The 27,473-nt window shown below is 31.8% G+C and overlaps 1 protein-coding gene across 2 annotated transcripts; it reads left to right on the top strand.

Annotated features, from left to right (window-relative positions):
• Positions 1 to 839: 839 nt before the first annotated feature.
• LOC107443100 (myo-inositol 2-dehydrogenase) lies at positions 840 to 24,160 on the top strand. Of its 2 annotated transcripts, none has more exons than XM_016056858.3 (8): positions 840 to 1,086; positions 10,166 to 10,423; positions 12,472 to 12,542; positions 14,444 to 14,552; positions 18,034 to 18,161; positions 19,682 to 19,905; positions 21,517 to 21,682; positions 23,890 to 24,160. In XM_016056858.3, the coding sequence occupies exons 1-8, from the start codon at positions 1,040 to 1,042 to the stop codon at positions 24,018 to 24,020; spliced, it is 1,134 nt and encodes a 377-aa protein (XP_015912344.1). In that variant the 5' UTR covers positions 840 to 1,039; the 3' UTR covers positions 24,021 to 24,160. The 2 variants fall into 2 exon arrangements, with proteins under 2 accessions (XP_015912344.1, XP_042902325.1); XM_043046391.2 differs by lacking the exon at positions 840 to 1,086 and adding an exon at positions 9,295 to 9,425.
• Positions 24,161 to 27,473: the final 3,313 nt, after the last annotated feature.

Below are 27,473 nucleotides of genomic sequence, written 5' to 3'. Positions count from 1 at the left end.
ATTTGCATTAGTTTTGGACTTTCTGATGGAACTAACCCGCATTTACGATGAAAACTACAAAAACCTCCCTTGGTTAACCTGACAGCAAGAGGACTCTAAGCCATGATCCGTTTTCTACTGAAGATATTTTTTTACGTCCGCACTGCGGTTGGTGCGAACCGGGTGCAGAATTCGCATCTACCAGCCATCGCTGGGATTCGAACCCTGTTTACCTCATTGAAAGGTGAATGCTCTATCCCCTGAGCCACCACAGCTTCATATGGAATATTTGTCATGATTAAGTTTCCGTAACTTGAAAAACTTTTATTTTAAGTAGCCATAAGTATGCCATTCTAAAAAAATTTTAAGTGTTGAACAACATTTTTACATTTTTTAGCATGTATAATTTTCATCTACCGTAAACGAACCCGGAAATAAACTGGGCATTCTAGAATTTAAATTGGGTTATTTTTTTTATCTTCTAATGTGCTTATTTAAATATCATTTGTGTACTTGCATTAAAAGTAGACATCAAGTTTAAAGATACTATCACTTAATTATAAGAATAAAATTAATGACTTGACAATTTAATAGAATTTTCATCGTTTTTAACAACATCGTTATTTACAAATAGTAGTATCCTTGTTAGCATGTGTTTCTTTTCTTCTTCTTTTTTTTAACGATTATTAAATGGATTAGAATAATCTGTTTCCCGTATTCCCATGGAAGAAAACTTTCTATCTGCTTCTATTCGGTTTTTTTGCTACGTCAGCTTGTCAAGTTTAAGAGATTTATTGACAACGTTAATAATATTTCTCTTCAGAGAAATATTTTATCTCATTTTCGCTTGGCGAAACGTCACACTGGCACTCACGTGACCCTTTGCCCACCAAACCTGAAAACATGGCGAGTGTACTTGAATAAATCCTTGCCCGCTGGGTCATTCGAAATTAATTCCGACACACAGCAAGACGCTTCCCCAGAGAAGAAAATTCTGCTTTAAAAAAACTTCGATTTTTTTTTAAAAAACTAAATTGAAAAGTTCTTTTTTTTACTCACGATGGTCTCAAACGTCGAAGCGTCCTATGGAGATCAACTATATCTCAAGTAAGTTTTATGAACGTATTCGAATTTCAATTATAAATTAAAATACTAAAACTCGAAGAATAAAACCGTTCTCCTATGACTCTAACAGAAAGCTAAGAAAATTTTTTTAACTAAGAGAAAAGGTCAACAATTAGAACTTATCTCGGTATATTCATTTCGTAAATTCATCTCTTGTTTTATTTTATCTATCTATCTATTTATTTTTTTAAGTAAGAAGAGGGAATTATTTCAAAAATTGAGAAATGGAAACAAAAATCTTAATTGTAACAAGATTCGGACACTTTTTAAAAACATTCATATATTACATAGTTTATAGATTAAACCAGAGAATTAATCTCTTCATTTTTTTTATCAGCTTATCGCTTATTCATTGTACACGGAATAATTATTAATCTATTTAAAATCCAGGCTCATAATCTTGGTAGCGATAAAAATCTGACATCGTGGAACTCTAAAAGTTTTTATTTATTTTATTTTATTTATGAGTAAGCGATAAATGATTAATGCACACATTCAAGTCTCACATTACAGCGTCGTGAAAAAGTTATGTTTGGTTATTTTAATATTGTAAATAAGCGTTATTCTTTTTTCAGTTCGTTTTTAATCAGTAGACCAGGCATAGAGGCATATGAAAGACGAAGCCCACGGGCTAAATCTGTGTGACTCGGACAGGTTCTATTTGTTAGAAATTTAGAAGCTGTCGCAGGGTCTAATGATTGTAATCTTAAGCCAAATGTGCAGTAAATATAAATACACAATGTACATAAATTTAAAAATATAACTGCTCGGATTTCGTAGTGCTATAAAGAGCAAAGGACTGATTTAAAATAAATTATTTAATTTGTGCGGACGTTGTTTTAAGTGTATTACAATTATTTACTCCTCATCGTGAGTCAATTTAACATTGTTCAAAAAAATGCACAAGCTTTTAAGTCCTTTTAAATTGTTCAATTTTAATACAAAGAATCGGTTGTATAATTTCTGGGTGATAATATTTCCAAAAAATTCGCATTTTTAAATTTCCAGTCGTCTAGAACTGTTTCACTAATTTAGAGTTCAAATTGTGAATTTTCTCATTTAAAATTGCGTTGTTTAAAATTATGAACTAATTTATAAGTTTTTACCGTCAAAATTCTTTCGAACCTTATTAAATTAAATTAATGAAAAATTATGAATAATTATTTTATGCCCAAAACTATTTAAAGAAAAATGAGTTTTATAATTCTGTGCAGACTTTTTTTTTTTTATTTTCTTCACTAATTTCGGAAATAAAGAGAAGTATGTAAATAGTGAAATTAAAATTAAGGAGCTCAACTTTCAAACGTACTTCTAAGTTATTGCTAAGCATAACTTAGAAGTACGTTTGAAAGTTAAATTTTCTCCTGTAAAAATAAGCTGTTAAAAATTGTGAACTAATTTATAAGTTTTGTCCGTCAAAATGCTTTCGAACCTTATTAAATTAAATTACTGAAGAACTATTTAAGACAAAATGAGTTTTATAATTCTGCACAAACTTTTATTTTCTTCAATAATTTCAGAAATAAAGAGAAATATGTAAATAGTGAAATTAAAATTAACGAGTTGAACTTTAAAATGTACTTCTAAGTTATTGCTAAGCCATATAGCGGACATTCGCACCCCCCCACCTCCATATTTAAGGGCCAAAATTCGAACCTGTCGAGGGTATGTTTATTCTGCGTTATTTCGTTTATGTGTCAGATTTCGAAACTTTAAAACCTCCTGTTTTAATTAACATATTTAAATTTAAACTTTCGAACGATTATAATTGTCTCGCAGTTCGTGAAAAGCCGATACTTAAATTATTATTATGGAGTTTCGTTTTTTATTTCGTGCATACATTATGTTCGTATGCAATATTTTTTTAAATGGCTATATGTAACTAAATAAACTGTAATTTAGTAAGTGATTATTACTAGTATAATGCATTCAGTTTTTGTTAAATCATAGTTGACCTAGAAATACGTCAAATAGTTCATAGCAATAAATACATTGAAAATCGTATGTTTAAAACTGGATAAATCTAAAAATTTTGTTGAATGATGAAGTTACAAAAATAAATTGAGTTAATTAAAATTTAAGGTTTTGCCTCACCTATGTCTTTAGGCCTTTTTTTTTTCGTAACCAAAAATTCTCTTAATGTTTACACTTTTTTGTTGTTGAATAAACAACACTAACTAGTATGTCTTCACTTATGAGTCCTAGCAGCAAAATAACTTGGGCTCTGATTGAACCAATTTTTACGAATTTTGGCTCAACAAGCGTTCAAAGAGTCGTTATTTTCCCAATATTAGCCCAAGATAGAATTGTCCGATTTACCCGATATTTTACCGCCTCTTTATGACCAATGTCGGCCCTATATAGAATTATCAGATTCACCCGATATTTTACCGCCTCTTTACGACCAATATCTGCTCTATATAGAATTATCAGACTCACCCGATATTTTACCGCCTCTTTACGACCAATATCGGCTCTATATAGAATTATCAGACTCACCCGATATTTTACCGCCTCTTTACGACCAATATCGGCTCTATATAGAATTATCAGACTCACCCGATATTTTACCGCCTCTTTACGACCAATATCGGCTCTATATAGAATTATCAGACTCACCCGATATTTTACCGCCTCTTTACGACCAATATCGGCTCTATATAGAATTATCAGATTCACCCGATATTTTACCGCCTCTTTGCGACCAATATCGGCCCTGTATAGAATTATCAGATTCAGCCGATATTTTACCGCCACTTTACGAACAATATCGGCCCTGTATAGAATTATCAGATTCACCCGATATTTATATTCATTAATCAGCCAATATAGGCCCTATATTGGCCCCATAAAGGCCGAGATTGCCCCTATATAAGACCAATATTAAAAAATCTAGATATCCCTATATTGGTTCCTTGGTGCATGTCCATATAGGACGCCTATTGAGTCAATTTTGAACCCAACTGGGGCCAAGGTAAAATTGTTGCTAGGGAATATATCTTTTCTTGAATTTATTTACTTTAAATCAAAACTGTCCGTTGCAAATGACATGCAGATGCAAGAGCTTTGTAAATGGCACAAGTGCATTAACGTGTATATGACATATTTCTATCAAATATGTTCGAAACATTTTGTCCCTGTGGTTTAAAAATTTCATATTAAAAAAGTCATTTTTATGTGCAAAAATCTGCTATTTCCAGAAATATAAATTAGATTCTCTAAATCTTTGTATCCGCCTGCCACCTTTTTTACATTTTAAATCTTCAGTTGTCGTTGTGGATTGTGTAGTTAAATTGATGTGAATATTCAGTAAAGTGTGCAATTTGTAAAACTATATATAAATCCTGGTTTAACGTTGGTTTTAAAAAAGCCAGAAGTAATGCGATAAAATAATAAGAAGGTTTTAAATGAAGAAGAAACTCAATTACATTAAATAACGAGTAGATAAGAAAGATAATAAGTAAGAAAATAATGTAAATAAATAACGTTTCAATTCAGAACTGTTTGAAGGACTGTTTGTCAGTTTATTTAGACATTGTATGCGCATGATAGTATTCCATTACGTAATTTCGAATTTATAACAAAATATGAATTGCGTAATTTATTACGAAATTTGTAAGAAACAAGATGCCAAGTTGGAAGAAAATAAAAAAACGAAAAGATTACTCAAGCAAGATGACCTAAGAAATTAAATAAATAAAAAATGATCAATAAAACGTGAGCTGCGTCTATCAACTCGCGTGCTAAACTCGAGATGGTTTCAGGGTTATAACGAAGTGTCTAATCTATAAAATCGACTTAATTTCTTAATCGTTTTAATGTGTTAGCAGTGACATAACTCAACCTTGGCTATGACGTTTCAAGTTAGTGTTGACTGAAAACAACGATGCAGAGATTTATCGAAATATTTATTTCTGATAAACAAATTTTTACAAATTTTTAGTTAAATTTCTCTGCAGCGCACTGTTCACTATTCTTTAAACGAATATTGAACTTACGAAAATGTTTCCCAGCTATAATTATCAATAATTTATCAAAAAAAAAGTAACATTCAAATATCACTGGGTTGACTATCTTAAGGAGGAACAACACAGTAGAAGCCTGTTTAAAATGAAAGATTTTTTTAAGGAATTTTGCAACGATTTTGATGAGCTTAGTATTTTTTTTAAATCTTATTGTGCATATTTTAATCTCCATTTTATTATGTTACAAATACAAAAATTTTTAAAAAATTGGCGCTTATATTATGCAATGTTTATAACTGATTTTTTTTAAATTATCCGTGACTTGCTGCACGTAAAAATTGAAAAAAAAATTATTAAAATTTTATTCCGTCTTGATTTTTTTTTTTTTTTTGAACTACAAGAATGTAATTTTCGTTATACGTAGTATTTTTTTTAAAAAAGTGAAATTTTTTTCTTCACAAAAANAAAAAAAAAAAAAAAAGGACACGAAAAAGTTACTTTTTTGTGGTTCACCCAAAACCAGAAAACAAAATTCCTATGTGCATCGAAAATCCCTATGTACATTGAAAACTATACTTATTGTAAACATTGCGTCAAAAAGTAAAGCGGTTTGTTACACCTTATAAGAGAAATGAGTTTCGGTCAAATTTGCGTTAAAAATGTTGTGATCAATAATCCATATAAATATATCAAATTTCTCAACTAACTACAACGCATCAATATTAGATCCATAAGATTTTTCTTCTCCATCATTTTAAACAGTCTCAGTGTTAGTCTAGATCTTTTTCTTGGCGATCTACCCTAACGTGACGCCTCGCATGTTTTTAGAGAATAAGCCATTTACTTATAATTGTTCTAAAACTGTCGATAATCCTTTGTAACCTTCATTAAAAATTATTACAGCTAAATCGGTAAAAATTGAAACTATTTCCATTGAAAGTATCATTAATTCTTTTACTTACATAATTTCAACAAAATAATAGTAAGTGGAGCGTGGAGCATCGTTTATACGACGCCGAAGGGACCACCGAAAAACGTCGTATAAACGATAACGTCGTATAATCGATTTTTACTTCTAAAACTGAAACTAACTCTGTTTTCAGTTAATTTTAATGTTTAACGTGTTGATTTACATAAATTTCTAAATTAGACAAAGCAAAACAAACAAATAACCAAAGGAGAAAAATTGCAGTGAGCCATTTGAATGTATGTTACCTTTAATTATATTTTCTTGCTATTAGTCTCTACAATGCTTTGAATAGCGAGTTGAACTTACTGCTTTCTATGATGCAATTTTAGATTTCTAATCACGGCCAAATCTAATGGCTGAAGCGCACTTGTGCAATTTGCAGGAAAAAAGAGAGCTTTTACATTTTCCAAAATAATTAGTATCGATGGGTGCGCTGGACATTGGTCGATGAATAGCAAAATTTTTCGTTTTTGCCTCTTCATAACATTGTCTAGTTTTTTCAGTCATCTAGTAAAAATTACGGTCGTCATCCAAGCATTCTTGTTGGCACCCTTTTCTGTATCATTCATGTTGGCAAATTCCGCCCTTTTTTAAAATACACAAGAAAAAATAAAAAATTAAATAAACGTGAACAAAATCTAAAAACCGACGTATAACCGATTCTGTGCGTCGTATAAACGATATATTTTTACATTAAAATGAATAGGAATGATTTGGGACCACACTAAAACGTCGTATAAATGTAAACGTCGTATAAGTGATCGTCGTATAAACGATGCTCCACGTATTTTACTAAAATGTTCAGACAGGAGTAAGCAATTCCATTAATCAATTGTGCGCACAAGTTCACACGTTCATACATATCGCACACAGCGCATTCTGCTTCGCGCAGCCGAACATATTATGATGTAACTTCTACATTTTTTACAAAAATCAATCCAATATTTTGGTATAATAATATTAAAAGGAAAACCATAAAAAAATGCAATAATTTTATTTATTTATTTTTCGAAAATGTTTGCCACTCTTAATCGATTTAACGAATTTTTAATTATGCTACAGATACAGTTAAATTATTTTATTCAAATTGTTTTAGAAGCATAATTTTTGTGAGGATGATTTAACACATCGTTTAACCCGATGTTAGGCCACTGGAAAAAAAGTTGACCGCGAGAAAAATGAAGCTATGTGTGATAAATAAGAGTGTTCCAAAATGTCAAGAGATTTTAGAAACCAATGAAAGAAAAACGGAAGGAGATAAAAATGTTGCTGCGTATTACTTAGGAAATTACGGTTTTTTTAACCAAGTTCCAAGCAATAGTTACAAAGTTGTGTGTAATTTTTTTAAATAGGCAAAAAAGAAAAGAAAATGTTTTCAAATTAACAAATATTTTCATGAAAAACGAAGAGTAAAATAATTAAAACACATGTATAGATACAAATTCTGCTCCCGGCCCACACTGACCACAGTGCTGTTGTAAAATATCCATAGTGGTAGACGGAAACCATGGGATATTTTCGTGGTTTTCCACTCCTTGTACCGTGGGTTATTTCCATAAAAAAATATTCGACGGTGGCCAGTTGGTCCCAAAGCTTCATCCAAGAGTTCCCTTTTCTTCGGAGTTGGATTAGAATTTGAAAGATTACGGTGTTTAACATTGATAGTTGTCTATCCACAAATGAGCTGACTGTTTGACGCCGGTTATATTTTAATATAAATACACTCCTGCGTAAATAAAATATGATAATAAAATCAATTTTAATTAGAATAGTCTGACATTCAGCAGAGAATGTTTTCAAAAGTTTTCTGCCAACTGTGTCATCTATTGACAAACTTTGTAACTAATTTTGAAACTTACTAAGAATAAATGGTTTAGTTTCCAAGGTAGAACACAGCAAATTATGTATTTCTGTCTCCTACAATTTTTCTTTGTTTGATTTTTAAAATCGTAGGTGAGTTTCGGGATACTCACTACTCGCAAGTATGTCTTCGGTAATAAATTCGAATCTTTACAGAGTAGTTGATATGTGTGTTAATCCAAGGGATTAATCCAAAGGATTAACCCCGGAAATTGCTTCAAACATCCTTTTATTATTGAAAACGTATTAAAATTAATTTAAAAAGTAAGTATTAATTAAAAATTTGTATAATAAACTATTTAAACGAATGGCGGGAAAAAATTAAATAAAATAGTCTCTTATAAAACATATTAACAAAAAATCTATATGTATGTGTTACATGTTAGAAATTGAGATATTAGGAAATAAGATATGAAACTGGCTTCATGCAATATTTAAATTTAACACCATAACAACGTTTCCCTAGCTAGAGAACTCCTCCCAATAATTTTCATGTCTGTTAATTTTTGAATCATAGTTACCTTAATATTGTATATGTTTACTACTTTTATTATTACCTTGAGTTAAGCACAGTATAGCCTAGCGCAGCCAGCTTTCGTATTTTATAACATTCAATGAATGTTACATGATCCCATTCTGCATCGCAATCCCCAGCTAGGAAAGCTTTGACATAAAATTAGTTATTAATCGCGTAATTTTAAGTATAGCTAATGGGCTAAAGTTAAAGACATTAAGTCTTGCAACTAGTATCGTATTGTGGTGATTAGATTAAATAATATTAAATAAATTGATTCAATAAAATTAATAATCACAACAGTTTGATAATAATTAAAAAAAGAAGAAATCATATTAAGTTACAATGTAAAAGGCAGACAGGATTGACGACAGCTGCATTTTTAAAAGAGGTGAATGTTCACCGGTCAGCAAGCCCGAATGAATGTTTATCTTGAGCTGTTGCCAGATTCTGGAGATGTTGCCATCTTTTAAAAAGGTTGAGGGAAATGTTTTGCACTGCCACCTGACGAGCAGGAGTTCATCGCCATCTGGTGAGAAGGTGGCCACAGTATGTTCTTTATAATGAAGTTTTTTTCTTTTTTTTTTTGGGGGGGGGGTAGAAATCGCAAAGTAATAAACACGTAATTTAAATTGTATTTATGCACTACGACTTTCAACTCATTACTATCTCATTACTTAACGCTTAAAAAATGAATGAACTTTTGTTAAAAAAATTACAAAAAGATAACAAATCAGCTGCTTTTTACTACTAGACATTTTAAACAAGTGTATTCTAGTTTTACATAACTTTTATTTCGTATTGAAAATACATTATTCAATTGTTATAGATAATTACTAAGACGACGATCTGATAATCAATAAAACATTCTTTTAAGTGGTGATTATTTATCAGATCTTAAACATCACCTAAAAGTTTTTTTTTAAATAATTTTTTGTCTTCAAATAGTTTAAAAGCATTGACAACTGTTAGACTATAAATTGATTTAATTTCTTTTTAGTTTACAGTTTTGGTAAGTTTATGCTTATGTTATTATTTTATTAGTTCGTTTGGGTTAAAATTCTAAAAATAGTTGTATAAAAATGCGTAACCAATGTAAAATAATAGCAAGCTATTCATTCTAACCTAACTTTTAAATTGCTGTAATCCAGTTAACCCCTTAACGCAGAATTTTTATAAAGCATTCCTACTTTTTTCATTATTTTGTAATAATTTACGTCAAAATAAGTAGAAAATATTATATTTAGCATTTTAATGATATACATATGTTTATGAAATATAACATGAAGCATCACGGTTCTCCAAACACGGCTCTCTTCTAAACAATAATTTTTCAAATTTTCACTTATTCAGATTTAAGAGAAACAATTATTTATCATTTAAATTTTCAAAATCAATTGTTGATGATGGTGTTGAATGGAAGAAAAAAATTCGAACTACTTGTTTTTGAATTTTATATTTCAGTACAAATATAATTCCGATAATCTAACATATTTTGTTTTAATTAAAAAATATCAAAATATATTTTTGGTTGTAATTAGAGCGTCAGAAAAAAATACATATAAGGGACGCCGGTTGTCCTATTTGCATCAAATGGTTAATAGAAAGTTCTATTCTAGTACCCATGGCGTACTACTATTTGAGATACTCAAATAGTAGTACGCCTTGTTTAGTACATTCGCTCTAGTTTTATTCTTAATTTAATAGACGATTTGTTTACAATATTACGACAAAAATGTTTTTTTCCTCTAGTTATAAAAAGGATATGGAAGGAATACAGAATGGCGCCAGCGTTTCTGAAACATTACCAAATGTACGTGTCGCCATTTTTGGACTTGGTCGCATTGGAACAATTCATTTAGATAATTTGAGGAGGAATCATAGAGCTGAGGTTGTTTATTGCGTTGATGACTCTAAAGAAAGAATAAATTTTATTCGAAACAAGTGGAAATTGACGGAGACTACATTTTTAACTCCTTCTGAACAAGATGTTATATTCAAAGATAAAAGGTAAGAGTTCAAAGATGAGCGATTTCCTTTCTTTCATCAGTACCCGCTCGCAATATTTGCTAATCCTATTACATTTAAAAAAAACTAAGTTCAAGGTTTTTTTTTCTGTAGCTCCAGGGATGAGTAGCGTAGTAGCAAAAAAATTATAATTTTACTGCTAATAGTTTTGCCTAGCCTTAACAACAAAAATCTGAAGCGGGAAAAAAACGAAAATAAACTATTTAACCTCTTTGCTGCGTTGTCTCACGTTCGCTGTGTATCTTCGCTGTGTTATCTGTGTTTCCACAAGCAACGTAGAAGTAGCAAAATTCGTATAACCCGTCTTCCGAGGGAAGCATCCCCCACCCCGTTATTAACTGTGCAACCCGCTCTTTTCCCGTTCATGACTTCATTACGGCTTTTATATAATCTTTAATTGTTTATTCAGATCTAAGCTAGTTGGCAATATAAATAAATAAAGGTACCCGAATTTGGCACAAAGATTGCAAGGTAGGACTTTGCTTGAAGCCTAGTTACGAAATTTACCGTATTCAGACGTATGCGCAGTTTAAAGGTTCCGCAGTGGACTGATCGTTAAGACACGGTTCCCAGCAGATCACCGAAGTCAAGCATCACTGGCTGCGGTCAGTGTGCGGGTGGGTGACCACTTGGATCAGTCTGCGTAGGGACCGAGGGTGTCCGGTATTGGTCCTCGTTAAACTGTTTTACCGTAAAGGGCTCGACTTCGCGTGCAGGTCGTCGGGCTACCGAAGTGGGGGTGCCATCCTCTCTGCAGTGGATCAAAATTGTGATGCCATGTCTTCGGATCATCGTCAGGGATGTTTCCCGACCGTAGCCAATAGCCAATTGTGCAGTTCTAGTGCGACGTAAATGAGCTACAACAGCGTTGTTTAAAGATGGTTATTAGGTAGCACTTATTATAAGCACTTAGTTTCCACTGAGCAATGTCCTTTAACTTTCAGAAACTTAGTTAGTCAGTGAAGTTAGTTAGGTAATGATAAAATTAGGCAGTTACCGATAATAATCATTATTAATTACCGATTACAATAGCAACACATTATCAGACAAAATCTGAAATTAACTACTATAATATCGTATAAAAATTTCCATTTCTGTACAACTCAGAAAACAGAAGGTTTGTATCAACACAGGACAAGGTCATTTTAAGTTCAAATAGTCAAATTCAAATAATATTTTTGCGAAATCAATAAGAAAGATATGTGAATTTTGAGTTCGAATGAATTATCAGATTCAATAAGGACACAGAAATTTTAAATCCTAATGAACTGCCAGTCATTTAATTTTGGAAATTCAATAAGAATATCACTGTTTTTTACATCTGGGCTACTACTGACCGAGAATATATTCACGATTTTCATCGCTAACTAATTTGCACTTAAAATATTTTCTAAGTGAAAGTAAGATTGCCGATTGTCTGGATCTTCTGGATACTTATTTCAGATCATCCACCATAAGAAGACGATTAAAGACCAAACCATAGTACAAATAAACTAATTAAAATAAAGATTACGTATAAATTGAACTAAATAACGATTAAAGAAATTGTGTGGTAACGATTCTTCAGCACAATGAATCGCTATCCGCGCATCGCAAACTCTCCAATGGTCAAACTTATTCTTAAGGTGAACAAACAGTTTATGATCTTCGAAGTTAGATTTCAAAATTACGAAGTAATAAGGGATAATGCTTACATGCCAAGAAGCCAAATCAGAATTATGCCAGTGAAATATAAATGTTAACTTCATCTGTAATTGAAAATTATAAATTGCTAAAATATTCATATATAAACATAAATCACGTAAGCTGCCTTATTAGTGATTTTTTTAAAATTATCAAATTAAACAATATTTGTCAGCTAATGTACTGGAACTTTACATTTTGTGGTGATTTAGAGCTGAAAAGATACATTAGTTTAAGATTTTCCTTAGTTGTAAAATTCGGTTAAACTAGTAGAATTTCAATAAAAATCTTTGAACCTTGGTCATCTTTATTGTATGAAGTTGACATTGAATTTTTAATTTTTACAGCATTACTGCTGTTTTGATTTGCACGCCAACTTTCACACATGAAGACTTAGTAATGAAATCACTTACTGCAGGTAAGTACCTTATATTAGTTTATATGAGTCTAACAAGCCATTGTAACCATTGTAATTAAAAAAAAACAGCGCATAGTTAAACATGTATGCTAGTTAAAAAAAGATCTTCTTGCGCCATAGTCAAGGTTTGCTATTATTTTTCAAAATAATAATAATAATAATAAATAAATAAAAATAAGTTAATAAATGTACCTCTATAAATTTATACCGATGCTAGAAAGTGAATCATATTTAATAATCATATTTAACAGTTTTACAAAGCAATACAAAACTTCATTTAATGTACGTTAGCCTGGGAAGACAGGATCTTTATTTCTGCTAGCCTTATAATAATACGAGTTATTTAACATTTTCTGTAACTATGTTGACCGTTTTTTTCTTTGATAATGTATTTCAGATTGGTTTCACGTGTTTTTTTTTTTAAATAGTTTACTTTACATGTGATTATTTCATTTTCGATACAGGCTCATAACTTATATCACTTTCACAGGAATATCTTGCGTAAGATTATTTCGTAAGTATAATTTTCACTAGCGGAAATATAATCTCATTTGAATACAATTCATTTGGCCCAGTACAGGAAAAAGGCTGTTGGCGAATCAGATACAGCTTTGAATTATATAGACTCTTCGGACAGCCACAGATAGTGCAGGTCGTCCGAAGCAATAGATTAAGATGGCTTGGCCATATCTGGAGAGGTCCAGAAAACAATGCAGTACGAATCGCCACCTTTAAAAATCCTTCTGGATCTCGGGCCAGAGGAAGACCTCCAACTAGATGGCTGGATGACACTACTAAAGATCTCAAAGTCATAAAGATAAACAACTGGAGAAAAGTCGCCATTGATAGGAGGCACTGGAGGCTAAGCGTGGTTGAGCCAGCCAAGGCCTGTAAGGGGCTGTCGAGCTGAAGAAGAAGAAGAATACAATTCATCGAGGGATTTATTTTGAAGCGTACTTTTTACACCCCCCCCCAAAAAAAAAGAAAAAAAAATTTTTTTTATGGTTGTACAACCATTTTTGTAGTTGTACATTTTTTACAACCATAAAAAAAAACAGGAAGCATTGTTGCTGTTAATTATACAACATAAGCTGTTTATAATAAAACTTAATTGTTACTGTAGTTATTGGTACTCATGCGTATTTATATCCTAAAACTTTAATTTCTATAATTATAATGATTGGATTTTATTTAATTTAATAAATGTAATCCTACTATGATTTCCGATACAGTAAAAAAATGAGTGAATAGATGAATGAAACGGGAGAAGGAAAAAAAAATCAAATTGAAGTATGAGCTAATACTAAATCTTCATAAATGTTTACGCGTACTTAAAGAAAGTTTAATATTTTATTTAATGGTACAGCAGTTACAGTCGACAATTATTATTATTTTTTAAGCATAAGAGTTGGATGCAGCTATATTGTGCGAAACTCCAATAAATTTTTTTTTATGGTTTTATGTGCCAATAAGTTAAAAATTTATATCTTACTCAAAAATGATGAGAAATTGGATTTTTTTCAAACAACTAAGAGTTACTGGGTGCCCTAGTGATGATACCCAGGAGGGCACCATCACTAGGGCACCCAGGAATCGTGATACCCATATTTATCTGAAGATAAAAAATCTGAGGAGTTGACCTAGATGAGAGTTTGCTCGGATCATTTTAGTAGTCCATAAGCGAGAAATCCAATCTTTAATAGTCCGAACGGTGTGATACCTTTTTTAATATTTCCCCACTGCGTAGTTTACCTTCATTACTGTGGACGTACGCAGTGATTCATACGAAGGCATTATCTCTTGTAGGGCGTGTTGCCCTTTCATTATAGTATATTCAATTAATGTATCATTTCATGCAATTTAGCATTCTAACCTGCCTTCCTGATTTCTTTCTCTTTTAGGAAAAGTCGTCTTTTGCGAAAAGCCTCTTTCTGTAAACGAAGAAGGCATTCAAAGATGTTTAGAAACGGCAAAGAAACAGAATGTACCACTACTATGTGCATTTAACAGGTACGGCTCAGTACATGCATCATTATTAGTTATATTTTAAAATATCTCGATTCATGTATTTAAAAAGTTTTTTTTTTACATTTCGCTTTTTTTTGTTGTCATATCTCTTATCTAGTTGCACAAATGGAAAAATTCTATACACAATTTGAAATCTCTAAATCTCTACTTATCATAGTGTTCACGTTTCACGGTATTTCATAAGCTTATTACGCAGTGGGAAAAATATACTTGAGGGTGCCCCTTGGCGAAATTGGCGACTTATGTTTGGCGCTATTCCTGTTCCCGCGGAACACCGTGGTAACAGGAATGGCGGCCAAAACATAATGATATTTCAATAAAAGATTTAAAAATTTCAACAAGACATCGGATAAAGCTTGCAATGAACCCAATAAAAGCAAAATTAACAAATCCAATAAAAAGGATTTTGAATCGAAGCAAAAATTAATGGAGTAGGCGCAGAAAGAAAAGGAAAAAAAAACTCACTTCTTTATTAAGCTTGAATATTCTGAGATTTAGGTGTACAGAATTATCTAATAACAGTTAGATACTGTCTAAATTTATAATTAAAATAGAATCTGTGTACCTCCATCGCCACATAAATTCGACGAAATACGGATCGAAAATGGCGCCTGTAATACCGGACTAGCGGTGATATTTTCTTAAATCCCTTTTTATGACTGCTCACATACCTTCGATCTTAATGACTAGATTCAAAAGTAACGTTACCAGCCGTAATCCAACGTAGAACTAATGGACCGCTGAAATTACATCCGTTGAACATTTAAACATAACGCTAAAATCTGAACCAATCAGAATCACGATTGGGTTTCAACATATCCCAGCTTGGCCATCAACCGCGATCACAGCGTGGCGAGAATCAAGGGGCACCCTCAAATATAGCCTACCCTGCGCAGTTATAGAGTGACGTAAATAAAGTACTACTACATATTGTTCACATTCTTAACGTTTTAATTTTCTACCAAAAGGCAGGGTTTTTATTTTTTTGTAGTATCTTACATTTCTACAGTATTTCAGACTACTTATTAACAAATCGTCTTGGAACTGTCTTCCATTCTAAAAACCCTTAAAGACTAAGTATCTTCCACCACTGGTGTCTCCAGAATTTAACAAAATAACAAAATAAATCCATTTTGTATACTATAATATTTACCCCCGGAAAATCTGTATTCTTTTTATTAAGAAAAAAAAAAACACTAGAACTTTTTTTTTCTTAAAAAAAAGAGTTATCCAAAAGACAGTTTCAGACAAAATTTTAAATAATTATTGATTATTTATACTTATTTAATTTAATTAGAGGGTAGACGTTTTTTGACTCTTAAAATGTGTAAATTTTTACATCATATCAATTAATAATACATATATTTTTTTTTTACATAAGCAGCGTTGAACGGCTGACACAATTCAGAATTTATGGCAATTAATGTTCTACTCCGTAGCCTTGTAATGAACAAGATAACTCCTGGATCAAGCATTGGGTAAAACTAGCTTTTGTGGGAGACGTTTTAAAGAAACTAACCCGCATTTTTGTTACATGGAGAGGAAAATCACAAAAGCCTCCATCGGGTAGTACAACGGCAAGGAGATTCTAATCCAAAATCTGTCTACCACTGAAAATATTTTATGTCAGCATTGTGGTCGGTGCGTGCCGGAAACAGAATTCGTATCAACCAGTCACCATTGGGATTCGAGCGTGGGACACCTCATTAAAAGGCTAACGCTCTATCTCCTAAGCCACCGGTGGCTTAAAAGTCGGTGTTCCCGGTGGCTCGGGAACGCCGAGTATGAAATAATTGGCATATTTTTATGTGCTTCTCAAAATAATAATTATTACATATCTTCTTCTTCTTCTTGGCACTACAGTCCGCAGCAGGTCCAACGCAACGAGTTTATTCTACCGGGTCTATCAGATACATGTTGTTCCCGATTGGTCACTTTTAATATTATCAAATCTTTCTCAACGTCATCAAACCATTTGAATCTAAGTCTTTCCCGTTTTTTGCCACCTGGCTTGTTGAAGGTTAACAGTCTCGTGCGGATAGTAATAATCTGATCTAAATAATAATAATCTGAGGATAGTAATAATCTGATCTAATTATTTATTCGGTTAGATTTGATGATTTTTACTATCTGGTTGCTTACTTCGATCGATAATAATTTTTAAGATCACAAAGAATTTGGCAGTCGTATATTTTTGCACGGCACCGAGTGTATGAAAATTCAGTGTTTAGATCAAAAATTATAATTTTTATTTTTATAGCTGTGTTGGCCAACTGATATTTAAAGCTCAATATTCAAATATAAAACTAAATAATAAATTAAATAGGAACTTGTCTTTTTTATAACTAGTTGTTACTTTTTTAAAAAATAGAAGAAAAAACATTCTTAAGTTAGTAAACTTTTGCCACGTGCTTATGGTACCTTTTTTGTTGAATCAATCATGTAAAAAATAAATTCACATGTTATAAACGCGTTGGCAGATGATTTAGTTGTGGTTCTGGATGCCTCATAATTCACCATTAAGTGTAAGATGAATGTAATTCATAAACGTTTCCGTTAAAAATTATTTTTTGATTTTCGCTTCCATTTTTCCACATTTTATTAGCTTCTGACATTCGTTTTTCTTCTTCTTTACTTTGTTGTTTATTTTTTTTATGCTGGGTATGCGTTTGATGCATAATGCATAAGAATATAAACGGAACAGCCTGAATAACTTTGGATCGAATCTTTGGATCTGCACGTTCTAAATGACTCAACCTTAAAGCTTCAAGGGTATTAGTAACGAAAAATAGATATTTTAAATTACGAAATCAGGCACAAAAACATACTTTCTCTGAATAAACATAACTTTTTTTAGACGGAATCGGATTTCTGATCCCCGAAATGTAAGGGGTAACCGCAATCCGGGAAATGGGGTTCGCATAGCTTGGTCAAAAGAGTGGTCCTAAGTTTGGACCCCTTAATGTTAACTGACTGTTAATAAGTAAAATAATAAAAATAATACAGATTTACTAAAAAAAATTTTTTTTTTGTATGGAATTATACTTGGTATTTTATAACTATATGCAAAAGTTCTTCAATTTGTTTAAAAAGTTCTCGAGATATAGCTTAATACGCAAAAAGTAAAATTAAGGGATCCAAACTTTGGAAGGCTTTCCTGACCAAACTATTGGGACTATATTTCCCAGATTACAGCTACCCCCTATATATTGGGGGTTAGAAATCTGAATCCGTCGAAAAAAGAAGGTATGTTTATTCAGAGAAATTACGTTTTTGTATCTGATTTTGCAACTTACAATATGGTTTGCACCTATTAATTACCATATTTGTGGTCACCCTCTCTGACCATTAAGATTAAATCCTGGAACGTGAAGATCCGATCATTAGATAAAAAGTTATTCAGGATAGTCCTTTTTTCTTTTTTTTTTTGACGCACTGTACAATATTTATTCTTTTTTTCTAGACGCTTTGACCCTGGTGTAAGGAATCTGAAAACTAGAGTTGATGCAGGTGAGATCGGAAAAATACACATCGTTAAAACTTGCAGCAGGGACTCACCTAAACCTCCCTTAGAATATTTAAAAATATCAGGTAAACCAGTTTGTCAACTAGTTTATTTTTATATAGTTTTGCCATTTATCGTAAATATTGCATAAATTAAAATCAAATACAATTAAAAAAAATTGTTATTGTTATTAATTGTTTGGTCAATTAGTTTGCGATTTGTAAATTAGTTTAATTACTTATATTATTGATTTCTATACATGATGGCCAATTTTAGCTATTAAAATTTATATGATGCGAAATTGGAATTTAAAGCCTTAGTTATCGAATTTAATTACCTTTATTCATTGATGAGTAAGGCTGAGTAAAAAAATTAATGTCAGTTTAAACCAGACGAAATTAGATTTTTATGCTCAAAATATGATTTATAAATTAAAGTAATGATAAATAGTTAGCATTGTATAAAACGTGTGTATAGTGTAAGGAAATTTAACAGCAAGAGCTGTAAAATTAGTAATTTTCCTTCTATTCGTTACGTTGTTGTTTCTAACGCCACTTGGACAAATCAAGATCGTCAGCTATTCGCCTTGTGCGAATTAAAACAGGAAGGCGCGCCTTCCGTTTGACAAGATAGCACCGAAAAGGTGAAAGTACGTTTTAGCTAAGAGCTCCGAGGATAGCTGACAGCATTATTCATTCATGAGGCCACTTCCTCAATTTAGACACGGATTTTAAGGGGTAGGAAATATTCTCCAGATCTATGGTTTTGCTTAGCGACTGACCACAGGACTTTCGATACTATAGATTTTACTAGCATGTTTTTCTCATGTACTTGGTAGGTCTTGGTAGGTGAAGTCGAGGATCAAACGCCAGCCCCTCCGGACTGGAATCCGATTATCTAACACTGAGTAGCCACGGCATTCGTTTCATTCTAATTTCTACAAGGAAACCTAATTATGAATAAATAAATAAAAATAAGAATTTTGTTTTCATAATTTTTTTTAATCAAAGAAAGAATTGGCGCAAGTCGGCAAACGATTGAGGGAAATTTTCCTTCCTATATGGTAATTCGCCTTCCTATATGGTAATTTGCCTTCCTATATGGTAATTTGCCTTCCTACATGGTAATTCGCCTTCATACATGATAATTTGCCTTCCTATATGGAAATTCGCCTTCCTATATGGAAATTCGCCTTCCTATATGGAAATTCGCCTTCCTATATGGTAATTTGCTTTCCTCTATGAAAATTTGCCTTCCTATATGGTAATTCGCCTTCCTATATGGTAATTTGCCTTCCTATATGGTAATTTGCCTTCCCATATGGTAATTTGCCTTCATATATGGTAATTTGCCTTCCTATATGGTAATTTGCCTTCCTCTATGGAAATTTGCCTTCCTATATGGTAATTCGCCTTCCTCTATGGAAATTTGCCTTCCTATATGGTAATTCGCCTTCCTATATGGTAATTTGCCTTCTTACATGGAAATTCGCCTTCTTCGTGTCTCTCGCTTTTAAGTGTGTTGGATTTAAACGACTCCATTAATGAAATAGAAAACTGACGAAATTGCAGAAACATGTTTAATATCGTGAACGTATTTCTTACAGGAGGTATATTCCATGACTGTGCTGTACACGATATCGATTTAATCTGCTGGATTTTGGGAGAGTATCCTGAGAGTGTTTCAGCTTACGCCCACGCCAATTACGAAGATATAAAAGGAATAGATGACCACGATACCGTAGTAATTACGATGAAATTTCCCAGTGGAGCTCTTGCCAACATAGATCTTAGTAGATGTGCTGTCTACGGTTATGATCAAAGAGTAGAGGTAAATAAAATCTTCAGACATTTCATTTTGTTTTCTTTCTTTCTTTCCCCGGTATCAAACGATTATTTAAATTATTCTTTTGAAAGTGATATAAGGTGATTTTGGGAAACAAAATAATTAATGACAATTTTTGTAAAACCATAGATATCCCTAATACATAACTAAATTATCGCTTGCCGTTGGTCTCGAAATTGTGTGAAACCTTAACCTTCATGACCCTTTCCTGACGTGTGGTTGCTGCTTTACTTTTTATTTATATTCATATTATAATCATGCATTGAACCGAGCACGAATTTTGAGATAAAGTAATCGTAATACTAATTGACACTACTTAATTTTTTTAAATGCTTCAAAGGCAAACCTATCTGGATATATTTAAAAAAAAATGGATCTCAAAAACATCGGTCCTAGTTTTCCTTCTAATTTTTTTCTCATTTTACTTCAAATGTCATTGTTTTCTTCCTCTAAATCTGCTTAGTTTATTCTTTTAGAAAATAACAATGCGAAGTTCGATGAACTGACTGCAGTAATAAATGCCATATTTTAATAGAGACTACGGGAATCCACTTGGTTTTTTAAACAAAATTTGATTTCATATTTGAATTCAATATCGAATTATTTAATATTTAAATATGAAATGATGTTTAACTGATTCTGAAGAACTGATTTGTGTGATTGTACATTAATTTTAAAATGAATAATTTAATCGAAATAGAATTAATCCGAGATATATTTCAAATATAAATAAAGCAACCAAATAACTATACTAAACATAAGAGATATAGCTTCAAATTTTGTTTAAATAAAATAGAATGCATTTTCAAATAAATCCAGAAATGTACCCGCAATTTTGAGAATACGAAATTTTATATCTTAATCAATTCTTGAAAACTAAAAAAGAAAGTTTTCGAACTACAGTGCTCCATACTTAAAAAACTCATAGCTCTAAGATTTTATGTTAGCCAAATTGAGTATAATGTTTACTAAATTCAGTCTGTTTCCCTATTTTTGAGGATGCTATATTTAAATTTTGGTATAAATGTATTGATTATTAATTATGTTATAAATATATTAATACTCAAACTACAGTCTTATACTTAACCCAAAGTTGTAACTAAGTTAGAAATTTTATAGGAGAGGTAAAAAAAAAATATTTTCTTATTCTAGAAATTATAAATGTATATCTCAAATCCAGATGGAAAAGGAGCAGTTTACTTTTTCAAAATCTACTTAAAAGTTTAATATTATATGGTATGTAATTTGAAGAAAAAGTACAATTCAATAAAAAACAAACAAAACCTGGTTGGTTTTAAAACGGAATGCCTCCATTTCATCTTATTAGATGAGCACATTGGATAAGAAGATTTCAATTTAACAAAAAGTCTGATCAAAATATAATTCTAAGTGTTTTCACTATTTATTATTATTTTTTTATTACTTTGGATATTTCAAGTTTTCAGAGTGCGTGTTAAACTTTTGCTTACGACTGGTACAGCATGAGGACCACATATGATGGTACAACATGTGGACCACATGTGATGGTACAACATGGTATACCGTAAGCAAAGGTTTAAAATATTTATACTGATGAATAAATTCGTTTAATTTTAGGTGTTTGGTTCAAATGGTATGTTGTGTAACGGAGAACAAAGACCTACTGGTGTTAGGAGTCATACAGGAAAAGGTACAACTGCAGTACCTATTTTCTTTTCATTTGCATCACGTTATCAAGAAGCATATGCGCAAGAAATGGAACACTTTCTAAATGTTGCACAAGGTAAAGAAGTCTAACGTTGATACTGATTCTTATTTAATTATTAAGATCAAATCTTATCTTGTCAAACCCTATGATTTAAAAAAAAAAAATGTAGTTAAAGAAGAGTGCATTTCCTGTTCAGCATCGTTTTACTAAGTTTTAACTAACTCCCTGTCGTGTTTGTGACAACGGAATCTTGCAATCAAAATTCAAGCAATTTTTCAACTTAAATCTCTAAAGGAATTCTGTGACTCATGAAAATTCAAGTTTTAATTGTTTCGAGATTGCGGCAAGCAAAACTTGTCGCCAAAGGGAATTTATCGTCAATCAGAATTCGGAACTTCATCACATAAAATAAGAGTATTAAAATTTTAAATGGATCTCAGTGATGAATGACAAAATAAGTTTTAACTCTTTTCCGTCGGCAGAATTTATCGTGATATTTTCGCTAAAAGGAACAAAGTAATAAAAATTCTGATCCCTTTCCGAAAAGGGACCGGTAGTGCGCGGTGTCGGCACTTTGCAAACTGTTCTACTGTAAAGTGCGTGATTTTGTTCGCAGATTGCCAAGCTATCTAATTGAGAAGGAATAGATAATTGAGATTTACATAGTTAAAAATGAAAAAAAAATCAAAAAAAAAAAAAATCCATCGAATAGTTCTTGATAAATAAAAATTAAAAAATACAATTTCATACATTTTCTCAACATAAGGTAATAATGGACCTTGTATGATATTGAGCTCAGTATTGTTTTGAATTGAAAATTACATTACACAATAAAATCTATATGATATTATATAATAATTTTTTTTAAAATCTTTGCAACAATGATACGAACAGATTTTTCTTTACTTTTTAATGCTTTAAAATAAAAATAAAATAACCGACCTGCCCTTAATAGGGCATACGGCGTAATTTTTAAATTCACAATTTAAGAAAGATCAACTTTCACAACATAATAGGCTATGATACAAGCAAACTACAACAAATAGGCAATGATACAAGCAAATAAGTTACACAATAACTCACCACTATAAGTGGGTTGGCGGCAACTACAAAATTAAATCCATAGTAAATAAACCATAGAAAAATAAGATCATGCAAGGGGATAACACACCAGTATAAGGCAACTAAGTATAAAAGATGATTTTAAAAATGAGAAGAAAAAAAAAAGTGTTAAAAGGTGTTGAGATAGATAATAAATCAAAGAAAACAAAAAAAAAACAAGTAACATTTTTGATGCTTTAAAATTTTTTTTATAAAAGCAATTAATGTTTTATCAAAGTTATTACTTTTTTTCTTAGTATAATGAATGGTAAATTCAAAGAAGTAAAGTTGGTTAAAATGTATAAAATGTATACTTGTATGAAACTTACTATTAGCTTTGCAATATGTCTTGTAGAATTACACATATTTTTAAGATTTTTTAGAAAAAATTGTTTTTAATTATAAAAATTTCCATATCTTAATTTATACTTCCTACTCTAGAAAAGTAATCTTTACAAATTATTTTGATTGCATTCTATGATGGAAAAGTTGACTAAAGAGGCGCAGCTATTTTGCTTATTTTTCTATTTTTTACTTTAAGTATTATTAGAATCATTTTATTTTATTTTATAACCGTCGTTGAACAGCCGACCCAATTTTACGTGTTTACGACTACTAATGTTCAACTCCGTAGCCTTATAATTTTGAACCCAATCCAGAAGACAAGGGAACTCCTGGATCGAGTACTGGGAGAAATTTGTCTTCGTGGAGGATTTTTTGATGGAGCGGACATGGAGAAGAAGACCACGAGAACTTCCCACGGTTAGCTTGACGACAAGGGGACTTTAACCCATGATCCGTCTACCACTGAGAATATTTCACGTCGGCACTGTGGTCGGTGCAAGCCGGATGCGGAATTCGTATCGACTGGGATTCGATCCCGGTTCACCGCATTGGAAAGCGAACGCTCTATCCCCCGAGCCATCGCGGCTCTATTAGAATCATTGTAGAAAAATAGATTGCAAAGAACTTTAACGTAGCATAGTTCTGCGCAGCGCAGTTACCACAGAAAAAGTTAAGTCCTCAACAGCGCTTGCGCAAAACGTACACAAGCGGAATACTACGTGACTGACCAAAATATTTTACTTTTCTTATAACTTTTATTTAAAACTAAAGGTGATTATTATTTTACTCATAATAAATAAGCTTCTCAAGAAATTAATTATTTAATTTTTTTTTAGGTACTGAACCTTGTGAAATTGAGCTGGATTCAATAATTGCTAATAGTAAAATAGCCTCAGCATGCGAAGAAGCAGCACGAACTGGAAATATTGTTCCCTTCAATTGGAAAAATCAGCGAAATGGAGTTTGACTTTTTTTAAATCATATTTTCGAAGATTGCCCGTTATTTTCTTCGTAATCTTTTCCTCCATTCAATTCTTAATTTAGCTTCATCGTAATTCATGTTTGTTAATTGTTATTTATTTCTGATAATATATTTATTACATAATATTGCTTGTCTATTTAATAATTGTCCTTTTTTTGTAATAAAACTAAACACTTCATGTTAAGTAAATAATCCCAAGAAACTGAAGTTTTAAGATGTAACCAGATTAAAAACTTCATTCTCTTCAAAAATATATAAATAGGAAATAACAGTCGATATGTTTCAAGTACTCAGAAACAGTCTCCCCTTTTCAAGACTTGGCAGACGTGAAAGAGAAGGAACAAAAATGATTTGAACTATAAAACATAAAGTTGTCAAAGAGAAAATAAAGGTAAGAAACAAAAACTTAAACTAGATAACGATATTAGTTCCTTACGACCTCTCCATAGCGAGTGGAAATGCATTTTACCCTGATTTGCCCCTCTTATCAAATATAGATTTTCTTGTTCTATTTTTCATCTTTTTCTTTTTCTCGGCTACTATTTTTTCCAGTTTTTGTTTCTCATCTTTATTTTTTAAAGGCGACTTTACGTTTTATATTTCAAATCACCTGTTTCTTCGCATTCACGCCTGGTAAGTTTTGAAAATGTGCGCCTGTTCTTCAGCGCTTGAAACATTTCGACTGTTATTTCCTATTTATATATTTCTGAGGTGAATGAAGTTTTTAATCAGGTAATCATATTAGAATAAGGATAATAATGGTAAAAAGGAAGGTATAAATGAAAATAAGTTAATTTAAACGCAAAATAAAAATACAGCGGATCTTGATTTTAAATCTTGGATGATTTGATGCCCCATTTACTTCCTAGTATCAAGAATTCTTACTAATGTTAAAATCTGATCTTCAATTCGAAATTTCCTCCGCAATTTTGGTTTGTTGAAAAGCAGTTCAGAAGGAAACCATTAAATTTAACTGCTTTCTCAACTTTTTTAATCCATCTTTTAGTAATTAATATATTTTGAAAAACAAAGCCAATGCAGAATTAAAAAATTCAAGCTAATAGTTATCACAGAATTATGTAAACGAGTCCTACGTGTGTGTGAAGGGTTCAGTGCACAGTGGGCAAGAAGACCATGATCTTTGGCCAAAAGTCAAAATTAAATTTTCAACTAAAATATGTGTAGGCAGGTTTAATATCGCCCAAATTATTCATAGTCATTCCAAACATTATAATTAACATTTTGGACCGACGAGAGTACAATGTAGTGAAAAATATGTTTAAAAATTTTTTTTTAATGTAACTTTTAAATTTATATTTCAGAAATATAGATAGGAATTTCACCTTACTGTTGCATTTTTATCAGAGTAATTAGTCTGAAATTATAGTACAGTTTTTCAGTTTGTTGGATTAGTTAATACTCTTGACAAACTTATAATTTATATCTTATCATTTGACATTTTACCATGTTTGATTCACTTTCGAAACTTATTTCCAAAAACTTCCACGAGGTAATTCTTCTTCTTCTCATTGGCACGACAGCCCAGGATGGGCCTTGACCTTCTCAACAAGCCTATGCCAAGACATTCTTCCCTTAGCCAAGGTTCTCCAGTTTAATATCTTTATAATTTGTAGGTCCTTTTCAAGGCAGTCTAAAAATCTTAGGTTTGGTCGTCCTCTTTTGCTTGTACCTGTTGACCTGGCATAGAAAATATTTTTGGTTGTCCTGCTATCCTCCATTCTTATAATGTGGCCTGCCCATTTAATCCTTTGAATTTTGATAAATTGAATGACATCAGGTTCTTGTAAAGTTCCGTGTTTGATCTTCTAAACCATGTACCGTTTTTACTTATTCCACCAAAAATGCTTCGCATTATTTTTCTCTCAAATCTAGCTATCATATTTTCATCTCCACGTGTCCAGGTCTCACATGCGTATGTAAGCACTGATCGTATAAGACATTTATAGAGTAACACTTTTGTTTTTCTTTTTATTAGGCTTGACTTAAGATATTTTCTTAGACCATAAAAACACTTATTGGTCATCGTGATTCTCGTGTGTATTTCTTGTGTAGTGTCGTTTTTGTTGTTAATCTTAGACCCCAAACAGGTGAAGCTATCAACGGCTTCGAATTTGTATGCTCCAATTTGAAACTGTGTTTCTTTATATCCAGCTTTTGTGCAGGGCATATATTTAGTTTTATTTTCATTGATTCTTAATCCCATCTTAATGGCTTCCTTCTCCAGACATAAAAAGGATTGTGTTAGTGCTGTCTGCGTTCTAGCGATAATATCTAAATCATCAGCAAAAGCCAATATTTGAACTGATTTGTTGAAGATATTTCCTCGGGTGCTGATGTTTGAGTCCCTTACTATTTTTTCTAATGCTAGATTAAAGAGGAGACATGCCAAGGCATCTCCCTGTCGTACACCTTTTTTAATTTCTATTGGATGGGAAAGACTATTCTGTATCTTGACCATGATTTTGGTTTCACTTAGTGTCACTTAGTTTGGTTTCACTGTGTCGGTATATTAAATTCTCTTAGGGCTGATATTAGAGTTTTTCGGCTAACACTATCGTAGGCTGTTTTAAAATCAATAAACAGATGGTGCGTGTCAATACCAAATTCTATTGTCTTCTCCAAAATTTGCGGATGTTAAAAATTTGCTCTGAGGTGGATCGCCCCTTCCTGAATCCGGCCTGATAATCTCCAATTATATTCTCGACAAGTGGGGAGAGTCTTTTGAAAAGGATGTTAGAAAATACTTTATAACTTGTACAAAGCAAGTTAATTCCTCTGTAGTTTGCGCAATCCAGTATATCTCCTTTCTCATGTATCACACAGGTCATGCTAGTTTTCCACTCTTCAGGGATTAATTCTTGCTCCCATATAGCTCGTACCAGGGCCTGGTGCTTTATTGTCCTTTAGCTTTTTTATTCCGTCATTGACTTCTTCTAATGTTGGTGGTTCCACAATATGTTGGTTAAAAATTCCAATGTCTTCTGTAGGTGGTTCATGTTCATCGCTAACTCCATTCAGCAGTTCATAAAAATGCTCATTCCATCTCTCCAATACTTGCATTTTGTTAGTCAAGATTGCTCCATTCTTATCACGACATGCGGTAGTTGGGTTTGAATTCCTTTTGTCCTAGGTTTATTTCCCGAAAGAAAGCTCTACTTTCATTAGATCCCCTTAAATGTTCAAAATTTTTTAAAAGATCCTCGAGAAATGCCTTTTTCTTTGTTTTATGAATTCTCTTCTCCTTCTTTCTTGCCTCTTTGTATTTGACCTCAGCATTTCTAGAATGTCTCTTACCACGAGGTAATTACCTAAACTTTTTTGCTGTTGTCTTCTTTGATGTTTCTTCTTTCGAAAAAACCTGCCCCATTTTGCAAAGGTGGACTAAATATACCGAAAAACAAAAATTATGTTTTTTTT

The sequence above is a fragment of the Parasteatoda tepidariorum genome, chromosome 10 (assembly GCF_043381705.1).
Source record: "Parasteatoda tepidariorum isolate YZ-2023 chromosome 10, CAS_Ptep_4.0, whole genome shotgun sequence".
Classification (NCBI taxonomy): domain Eukaryota; kingdom Metazoa; phylum Arthropoda; class Arachnida; order Araneae; family Theridiidae; genus Parasteatoda; species Parasteatoda tepidariorum.
Note: the sequence above shows the minus strand (reverse complement) of the source record. Positions and strands in the feature narration are given on the sequence as shown.

What these genes read in the sequence shown, in the direction of transcription:
- LOC107443100 (XM_016056858.3), top strand. Translation starts at nt 1,040, where the DNA reads ATGGTCTCAAACGTCGAAGCGTCCTATGGAGATCAACTATATCTCAA. An exon ending in AATGAAATCACTTACTGCAG is followed by an intron (nt 12,543 to 14,443) that starts GTAAGTACCTTA and finishes TTTCTCTTTTAG; the next exon opens with GAAAAGTCGTCTTTTGCGAA. An exon ending in CTACTATGTGCATTTAACAG is followed by an intron (nt 14,553 to 18,033) that starts GTACGGCTCAGT and finishes CTTTTTTTCTAG; the next exon opens with ACGCTTTGACCCTGGTGTAA.